The 9731-nt window shown below is 41.5% G+C and overlaps 1 protein-coding gene across 2 annotated transcripts; it reads left to right on the top strand.

Annotated features, from left to right (window-relative positions):
• PGAM5 (PGAM family member 5, mitochondrial serine/threonine protein phosphatase) lies at positions 1-9706 on the top strand. 2 transcript variants are annotated; one of them, XM_054219094.1, is made up of 6 exons: positions 1-325; positions 2857-3035; positions 4442-4567; positions 5778-5866; positions 6181-6311; positions 8216-9706. In XM_054219094.1, the coding sequence occupies exons 1-6, from the start codon at positions 45-47 to the stop codon at positions 8364-8366; spliced, it is 957 nt and encodes a 318-aa protein (XP_054075069.1). In that variant the 5' UTR covers positions 1-44; the 3' UTR covers positions 8367-9706. The 2 variants fall into 2 exon arrangements, with proteins under 2 accessions (XP_054075069.1, XP_054075068.1); XM_054219093.1 differs by having other exon boundaries at positions 6178-6311.
• The last annotated feature ends 25 nt before the right edge of the window (positions 9707-9731 follow it).

Raw genomic sequence — 9731 nt, 5'->3', positions numbered from 1 at the left:
CGCGGCGGCGGGGCTGAGGGGGCACGCGGCGCGCCGCCGGCGCCATGTCGTTCCGCCGAGCCTTGGCGCTGGCAGCCTGCGGGCTGGCCGGGGGCTCCGTCCTCTTCTCCGCCGTTGCCGTGAGCAAGCAGCCGGCCCGCGGCGGCGAAGCCGAGCCGCGGACGGGGGGCTCCGCCGTCGCCGTTCCCCCCGCCTCGGCCGCGCCGCCGGGTTTGCTGCTGCTGCCGCCCGCCGCCGCCGCCGCCGCCTCCTCCTGCCCGCCGGCTCCCGGCTGGATCGAGAGACCCGCCGGCACCGGCGGCTACTGGGACAGCAACTGGGACAGGTAGGGGCGGCGGGGACCCGCTGTTGGCGGCGGCTGTGGTGAGGGAAGGGGGCGCGAGGGGACGGGTGGGCTGCTCAGGGCAGAAGAGAGAGGAATTTCTTGGAAATTCTTGGAAATTCTTGGCGTTCTGGGGCACCCGAGTGCTCTGAGGAGCCTGCTGGTGCTTGTGCTGGCCATGGAACTGCAATTAGTGTTCTTAAATCCCTGTAAAGGTAATGTTGCCTTGAACCTAACTTAATTGTGTTCGTCATGGTGTTGAAATGCAATCACCCTAGGGTTAACTACATATTTCTGATCTTTAATTAGAACGTGCAAAGATCTGTATTGAGCTTTGACTCATTTAGCTTCCGTCTGGTAGAATTGTCTCCCCAGGGAGACTTCTGTCAGGCTCAAGTTTAATCGCAGTAAATCCAAACTTAAGCACCAACAGATTTTTATTGTATAATTCAGCCTGGTTTGGGTTTTGAGATGCTACAGAATCAAATGCTCATATAAACAGGGCTATGTACACCTAATTATAAAAATAAAACCTTCATTAAAGAAGGTATATCTGGTTACGCAGTTACATTGAGGGAGATACTAAAGCTACTTGTTTAACTGCAGATCCAGACCTTTGTGGTGCTGTTAAATGGTTGATTTTCTTCAGGGATTCTAAAGTACTTTCAGACTCTTGTAACGTTTCTTTTTTTTTTTTTTTTTTTAACTAATTCAGGAAGTAGAGATTGTGCTATAACTGATGTCACTGTCAAAATTGCCTGAACAAATATAGCTAGATAACACTTAATGGCAGTTAAGGATAGTGTACTATATCACCATCCATCATAGTGTGCAAACAGTGGAAGTGTATTATGCAAATACATTATTGCAGATCAGCTTTAGTTTTCTGCTGCTTGGTGTCTCCCAGTCGGTGTGGTTTGACTTTGGCTATACCTGGTTGAAGTCTTAATTTTGATTTTTGGATGACATTGGCAGAAACGCTCTAACGTGTAAAGGTGTCAAATGGCTTATAAATACACAAATGTGTATAACATTTATAAATGTATGTAAACGTACTTGGATTTTTCAGACATTTTTTCGGTTTTCCTAATGTACCTTTCCAGCAACATAGTTTCTACTGAACCAAAAGAAGTATCCTATGAAACAGCAATGGAACTTCTTGTTATTAGACTATTGTTTCATTTTTATTGCCTTGCTGAACTTTGTCAACAGCTTGAGGAATGTGTTGAGCCTCATTGCTTAATAGAAATCAGGTTTTTACTAAAGCAAAGTGGATGCAAGGCTTTTTAAAGCCAATCTTGCTATGAACTGTAGAAATAGGTATGTGAAGCAGCAATTTTCTGTGACCAGATTACTTTGTCTCGAACTGAATAAAAATTATATTCTTGATTTAAAAAAAAAGAAAAACAAATAAAGAAACAAGTTTAATTATAATAATGGAAGAAGTGAGATCTGATACAAATTAAATAAATTAACTGTTCTTTAGGTATGAGGTGAAGGGAAAGGATTTACCCTCTAAGGTGGAGAGACATAGCAAAAGTATTTGTATTGATGGGGTAGAGGATCAGTGCAGAGAGGGGACCAGAAAACCAATCTATGGGAGGCTTGGACAGTGTTGATGATGATAGTGCAGTGTTGGCAGCAAGAAACCTGTGGCACTGGTCTGTGGTACTGGGGGAGGGAGGGGAAGAGCCTCCGTGCCTGCTGTCATCTTGCAGAACCGGATCAACTGGGTGATGTGCAAGAGGGAAGGTTATGGTGTGCAGAAAGGGAGACTTGTCTGCAGTGTGACAAGATGGAAGAAAGATTAAAGTGGCATGAGGGGAGGGAATGATGAAGATGAAAGGATAAATAAACATGCCAGGCTGAACAACAAAAAAGCGTTACTGGAGAGACCTGATATGACCCGGTTTAAAGTACAAAATAATTCTCAATATGCACTGCAGAAAATTGGAGTAACATTTTCTTTCCCTTATGTTCAGTCAGCACCTCTTCCCCTTTTCCTGGATATCGCTCGTGGTTATTTTTTCTTATCAAAAACCCTACCCTACTGTGACTGAAACTGAGTGAAAATCCGATGAACAACTATTGAATTAACAGGAATTAATATAAAATCTCTGCTAGTGTTTATAATCTTCTTGTCCAGACAGACTGTAGCTTTCATGTGTTTTAGTGTACACCATCTGTTTGCATTAGGATTTAACTTTTTCTGTTGCATTTGTTGCTTTTTTCCCCCCAAGAATTAACTGAGGGGTGGCTGTTGCCAAACAGCAAATTTATCTGTGTCAGATACACCTTTTAACCTACAGCATTAACTTTTGTTTTTTTTAATGCAGGCTTTTATTTATATCTCTCGAACAATGGTTTAATCAGTTTTGCAATATAAATGGCTAAATAGTCAATTTTAGTATGTCAGTTATATCTAGAACTGAGGCAAGACTGTAAAATTCCTCAAGGAAACCCAAAATCTGTAAAATTTATCTGCCTTTTAATCTCCCCTATCTAAAAATTATGTTTTAAATGTGTTTGTTTAGACGTGAACCACTGGCTCTTATCAACCTCAAAAAAAAAAACGAAGAAACTGGGGAAGAAGAACTTGCCTCGCGCTTAGATCACTGCAAAGCAAAAGCCACCAGGCACATATTCCTTATCCGTCATTCTCAATATAATTTGGATGGCCGGGCTGATAAAGACAGAACTCTGACCCCACTTGGTATGTATTCTAGAAGCATCGTACTTTGCGTTTTGAGAAAATTGTTTTTCACCTACTGCTGTCGGATGAGTACAGGTCAGTAACTCACCTCTGTTCTGGGTCTCACTGCCAAACCTTAATCCACTTTCTGGATCCTTTGTGGCAGAAAGATGTCATGAATGTTTGGTTTTTCCATTTTTGATCCTCTAAATCCAGACATTAAAATCTGCTTTACAGAGTTCTAAACATACTTGGTTGTAAAGAAAATTCACAAAGGAAACTTCCAAGTTATCTTAAGGTTCCTTGAGCAAATTTTCACGCTAGTTTACATAATTCCTCAAGGCTGAGCTTTTAAACTTAGCTGCATGCCTAAGTTTGGGATAGTTTTCGTTTTAAAAGCTATTCCTGTTAGTTAATTTGCTGATTTATAAAAAATAAAATTGCCCCTGACTTTCCTTTCAGTTGGAGTATTTATAATTAAATACATTTCACTTATGCTACTAAGCACTGATTCTGGGAATACTGCTTACCAGTTGCATGAAATGAGGGTAACCTCTGTCTGTGTTGATCTTAATTCATTGATCCTGTGACTAGGTCTTAAATGCTAATTAGTATTATCTTAATAGCGTACTTAAAAAACAGTGGACACTTTCTTGATTATATGTATGCCAACACTACTTTGAGGGGGGGAGGATTATTGTTGTGCAATGCTGCTTGAGGTTTTAGAAGTCTGGTGACAAATGTTTCGTGTAAACACCTCCCCTCATCCCCCCCAAGTCTTAATCACCAGTGTGCAAACAGGAGTGAGATGGTAGCTTCAGGACGAAGCTGCTATCTTAAAGTGGTAACAAAGTATATTCTTAATTCTGTCTCATGCCATGCGTTGCCTAAGTTACTTAAACTAACTGTTGCCTTTTCACCTACCTACCTGAAAGATGGAGTAAAGCCTTCCCTGGGGTATCTAAGTGCTGTGGTTCTTAACTGTTCCAAGCTGACGTTACCTTTATGAAAAACGCCCTGTTGGGTCTGAGTTTGACACAGTCTTCTCTTCTGTGCTTCCCGAAGACAGAGGTGGCAGATGGCTTGGGTCAGCACTATCTTTTATTGGAAGTGGCTCCCTGGGGATGGGGCTAGCCAGGGATATTGAATACTTTAGTGAAAGTCTCTGAGTAAGTTTTGATTATTTTCTTTTTTTTTAATAAAAAAACCCAACCCTGCTGATGGAAATATGACTTGAAATTGTCCAGCTAATAAGCTTGATGTGAGTAAGTAGTGACTCTGATAAAAATGTTTTCCAATTACTTTTTGAAAGGAAAAACAATGACATTGATGGAGACCTTTTATGTCTATTGGACAACTTTTTCAGTGGTTTGTGTGAGGCGCTTAGATGAGCGTCACCAATTTATATAATGAATATCATCTTTAAGGTCGAGAGCAGGCTGAACTGACAGGACACAGGCTGGCGAGTTTGGGATTAAAATTTGATCAGATTATCCACTCCTCCATGACTAGAGCAACTGAAACAACTGAAATTATAAGCAAACATCTCCCAGGTAAGTGAATTCCCTTAATCTGTCATTGTCTTCTGATCCTTAAAACTCCTTCCAGTAGAATTCTAAGCTTGTCTTTAAGGTTGAAATGTTACTTAGTCAACTTCCATCCCTGTCTGAATATGTCTATAGAAGAAACTAACAAAGAAACTAACAACCCTAATGCTGCATGTTTCCAGTTCATCTTTAAAAATACAAGAGGGATCTGCCCCTCTGAGTGACTAGCTGCTACCTGTACCTACTGCTGTGCAGGAGAGCTCTGCTGGTTGCTCTTCACTTAGGCATTTTGCAAAGCAAAGACTTGCAGGTCATCACGCTTGGCTCAGCCCTCAATCTCGGGGGGCAATAGCGCAGGAGAGAAGATGATCGTGAACTGCAGTTCTTGTAGTGATGTTTGCTGTGTTAGTTAACAGGCCCTTGTGTTCTGTGCTGTTCTGTGAGCAGGGGAAGATGTGGCATGCTCACAAAGGTGTAGGGATTTTTTAATGGGCGTGCTTTATTTATGTGCGTTTTGGGGATGTTGTGGGGTTTTTGGTGGTTTTGTTTTGTTTTACTGTTTTGGTTTTTTTTTCCTCTTGCTGTTCAGACATACTAGGATCTAAACTAAAGGTATTTGTACATAATTCTGTCTGGTATTTTAGCAGATATTCAGGTATGACTAGCTGAATGGGAGTTCTCTTAACCATTCTGTGTTTGTTTTATTAAATGTGCTGCTTCAAAAAAACATCCCAAAACAACAAAACAAAAAATGCCAGACAACCCTCAAACCCCAAAACAAGCACAATGCCACCCCATCTACACCATCTTTCTTTCCTCAGAGTAAGAGATCAAAATATTAATATAAATATTAAATATCAAAAGTGCAGCATTAGCATTAATTAGCGGTAAGCGTTAACTGACGTACAGATTTAGATTAACATCCTTGCAAGTGTATTTCTTCAAAGTGCAGCAGACTGGGGAGACTCAACTTCCTGTGCCAGGCTGATCTGGCTGCTCTCACTTGGAATAAACTTTGTCTTGCTGATGACAGAACAGTTGTGTTGGAGAGACTCACACACCTTGGTAGGAAGTGTATCTAAATGGCCTTCAGGAAGGAGAGGAAGACTTCCTTGAAGAAAGAATATGAAAAATGTATTGATTGTAGAGTTGTGGGTCTGTTTGCAGTGGTAGGTGGAGTAACAACAACTTTCTGAATGTTTGTTTAATATTTCAGGAGTCAAAAAAATTAGCACTGACCTGCTGAGAGAGGGAGCACCTATAGAACCAGACCCTCCGGTCTCTCACTGGAAACCAGAAGCTGTGGTAACTTTTTACTTAAAGTTTGGTGGTTGTTTTTTTTTTCTGTATTTGTTTTGTTTTCTTTAATATACTTTATATTGACTTGCAGTGTCTGAGATGATGTTTTTCATTATAGACCTTAGATAACTGCACACTTTTCTCCTCCCCAGTAAGTGTACAGAACAGTTAAAATAACTTAAAATCCTTAAGTATCAATTCAGCCTCAAATGCGCATCCCTGTAAAGAACTCTATAGAAGACGCAGCCCATCGGCACATGCAGACGATGGCATGTGCTACTCTGAGCTGTGTTTCATTCTGAACTCTGTGTCATTAGCAGTATTACGAAGATGGAGCTCGAATTGAAGCTGCTTTTCGAAACTTCATTCATAGAGCTGATGCAAAGCAGGAAGAAGACAGCTACGAGATCTTTGTCTGCCATGCCAACGTGATCCGCTATATCGTGTGCAGGTACGTCTTGGATTGTGTGTTCATCTGTGTGCTTTGAAAGGTCATAGTTTTACTGGCATATTGTTGGCGTATGACACTGCTGGGTTGATTTGGCTTGTTAGAAGTGGTTGGAAATCAGGGCCTGCAATGTGAGCAGCTGCTTCTGCAACTTCATCACAGCGTTCATTTGCAGATAGAGGACAAATCTGAAAATTGGAACACTTTCATTCTAGTTCTAAAGTGAAAGTGGCTAAACTGGTGAGGCTCAAAACCTTTTATTTACATCTGAACAGTCTCTTTAGTATCATAAGCTTCTGCTTCCCATAAGCCTGAGGACAATACCCGTGTGGACTGTTGGAAAAGACAACAAATAGAACATCTGACTGGATGCGTCTTTTTGAGGTGACGTGAATTTGATCTGGTATAATGAAAGATTGATTTAGTTTTGGGAATTCTTCACCAATGGAAGTTTTTGTATTATGTTCAAGTTGTGTTTGTATTTCAAGTGTGTTTTTGCGGTAACACGCAGTATTGGATTAGAGGGGAGAGTGGATCTTTCCACTAATATTAGGGTTGTTCATGAAGGAGAAAACAGTTCCGTATCTTTGCCTGTCTCTATATCCAGTCAGTTGAGTCTGTTTTATTCCTCTTCCCTATCAACAAAGCCCTGTCTGTAAGATAATTTGTCTTGAGTGGGACATATGTGATTAAACTTTAATCTGATCAATACCTACAACAATTTCAGTTAGCTTTATTTAGCTGAGCTAGGTAAATGCTAGCTTGACTGCTCTGTGGACTGCTTTAGAGCTCTTCAAAATTGCTATACTTAAAAATATTGATCAGGTAAACAGAATATTCTTTCCTGTGCCGAAAGAGATCTTCTTGCTGCTACCTAGGCTTTTTCTGAAGTAGCGGCCTACTTCTTTGTGTTTGCATTTTCTTCCCTCTTTTTAACTTCTCCCTGTGCCTTTTGTTCCAGGCTATCTGATAACGCAATCCATGTAGCATTCCCTTTGAATCTAGCTTGACTGTAGCTGTTACTTAATTTCTTAGCCTTTCTAAAAGACTGTCATAGAGCCAAACCCAAGTTATTCTTTAGTATCTGATGCAAAAGATGTTTGAGACAACTTTGTATTTTCTCCAGCTGTTTACTACAATTGATTGACCTGCTGAGGCTGTTCAGTTAGGAATTTTAGAATAGCTGGAGACTTGCTGTGATACTGTGTTTATACAAAATGCACAAGGTACTTTTTCTTGCCACTTGTGGGGAACAATACAGCTGATGGCAAGTAGCTCTGGTGAATTTCTTCCATAGGCACATATAGGTAAGTAGAACAAATCCTGTCTCACTGCCTCGTCTCTGCTGTTGTTACATACCTACCCATGTTGATAAGGCTAAAAGAGTGTGTAAAAGTGTGCTGTTTGACACCTACGCCTTTGGTCTGTGGAGGAGACCGTTGGGGTGTGAGCTGTCTGCTCCGTGTGTCCTGGACCACGCGGGGTTCTATGCTGCTGCTGCTGTCGGCTCACTGACCAACTTCAACCTATGCTGTCTATTGTCTCGTTTGTAACGAGGCTGCTCAGAGTGCTCCCAGCAACCTGACTACATTAGAGCTTCTGCCTTCTGTCGATTTGAATTAATCCTGTCTACAATAATCATACCCATCTGCTGGACTCTGCTTATGCAAGTGTGTTGTTGGCACTGGTCCAGTTATCAATGCTGCCTTTTCATATCAACTGCACAAGAAAAGTATTTTTTTTCCAGGGCGGATGGTGGGGGCATTTGCATGCAGGCTGCAGAATGACCAACAATTTTCTTTTTTTTTTTTTTTTTTTTTTGTCCTTATCTGGAGCAGAAGGTGATGCTGTGAGTGGCATTTTAATATAACTGTTTATAAATGATTTTTTTTTTTTTTTTTTTTAAGAGCATTGCAGTTCCCCCCAGAAGGCTGGCTGCGAATGTCTCTTAACAATGGCAGCATAACTCACTTGGTGATACGTCCGAATGGAAGGGTGGCACTTCGAACACTGGGTGACACAGGTTTCATGCCTCCGGAAAAAATCACACGCACCTGAATGAGAAAAACTGACGGCTGTCCAGGAGCTGCCTCTAGTCTCTTTGCACTAGTACATTCAGCAACAGTACCACTACATTTTTATTGGTTATGTTGGGGTGTGATGCTGTCTTAAAAAAATGTCCTTTAGCCCTTTGCCTCCTTCATACATATTCATATCTGCCTTTCAGTCCAGAAAAGAAGAAATCTTTGTGAGCCTGACACTGTCCAGTTCTCAAGTATTCCCCAAAACCCAAGGCTGAGCTGTGGAATACAAAGAGACTGAATGTCTGTGTGCTCAGCAGTTGCAAGAGCACTGAAGTTCCCCCCCCCCCCCCGGCCCCTGAATTTCTATAACCAAAGCTTGCTCCTGTGGGTATTTTTCGTGTGCAGGAAAGCAATTGGTGTGGGAACTGGAAGGAACAGTCCTTGTATCACACTGCAACTAAAATCTGAAGATGAGCCAGCTTGTTCCAACTCTTGTAGAAGACGTGACAAACAGGGTATTCTGCTGTTAAAAGGACAAAGGGATAAGGCTTCAGTTTCTGTAAGCTGTTGAGGATGTATGTTTATATGTTGTGTCATTGTTCCCCTCTCCCCCCAAAAAAGCTCATGTAAACTGTGCCTGGAGGTTGTAAGCATAAAGCAAAAAGAGGGTTAAAAAAACCCATTTGCCTCAGAGCTGTGGTGCTAGAATTAACTACTACTTTTATTAAGTGTTCCTCCATCCTCAGGAAGTACCTTAAGCTATTCTGAACGATGCTTTTTTGTCTTGTAAAGCCTTTAACTAAAAGTTGGTCTGTAGAAGGATGTAGGGATGAGTTTGTAGCAGTAAGATGGAAGGAAAGCAGCAATCATCTTCCACAAGTACTTCCAGTTACCAACTGCGACATTTTTGAGTGCTTTCTCCTATTGATTCCAGTTACTGACTGCGACATTTTTGAGTGCTTTCTCCCATTGATATGTACTGGCGATACCTTGCTTTCAGAGCAGAGAATACTGAGTTCCAGGTAGCGATACTTCAGGTCAGAGGTTCTGCAGTGTTGGAGCAAACTGCTGCTTAAAACTACTGTTGCCTGAATGGTGGAAAAGTGTCTGTGGGATGGCTTTTCTCAGCCCCAGGCATAGTACAGCCCTCAGGCACGGTGTGCGGAGTGTGTGGTTGATGCAGGGCTGCTACGTCAGGATGATTTCAAGGAAAATGGGGCTAGTAGGGAACAAAACATGACTGTTGTGTAGTACTAATTGTGGGGGCAAGAGGAAACCATGGTGATGTCTCTCATTCATGCAATGAGAATAATTTATCAGTTTTTGTCTATTAACTTTTTAAAAGTTTTGAATAAAATGACTGGTCAGTCTTTCTTTCTTGTCTCTTCAGTTGAACAGC

This window comes from Rissa tridactyla, chromosome 13, assembly GCF_028500815.1.
Source record: "Rissa tridactyla isolate bRisTri1 chromosome 13, bRisTri1.patW.cur.20221130, whole genome shotgun sequence".
Taxonomy (NCBI): Eukaryota; Metazoa; Chordata; class Aves; order Charadriiformes; family Laridae; genus Rissa; species Rissa tridactyla.
The sequence above is the reverse complement of the archived record's forward strand: the minus strand, read 5'-3'. Positions and strand labels throughout refer to the sequence as shown.

Coding starts and splice junctions, on each gene's coding strand:
- PGAM5 (XM_054219093.1), top strand. CDS start 45: ATGTCGTTCCGCCGAGCCTTGGCGCTGGCAGCCTGCGGGCTGGCCGGG. Junction 4,568..5,777: donor TATAAGCAAACATCTCCCAG/GTAAGTGAATTC, acceptor TTAATATTTCAG/GAGTCAAAAAAATTAGCACT. Junction 5,867..6,177: donor ACTGGAAACCAGAAGCTGTG/GTAACTTTTTAC, acceptor CTGTGTCATTAG/CAGTATTACGAAGATGGAGC.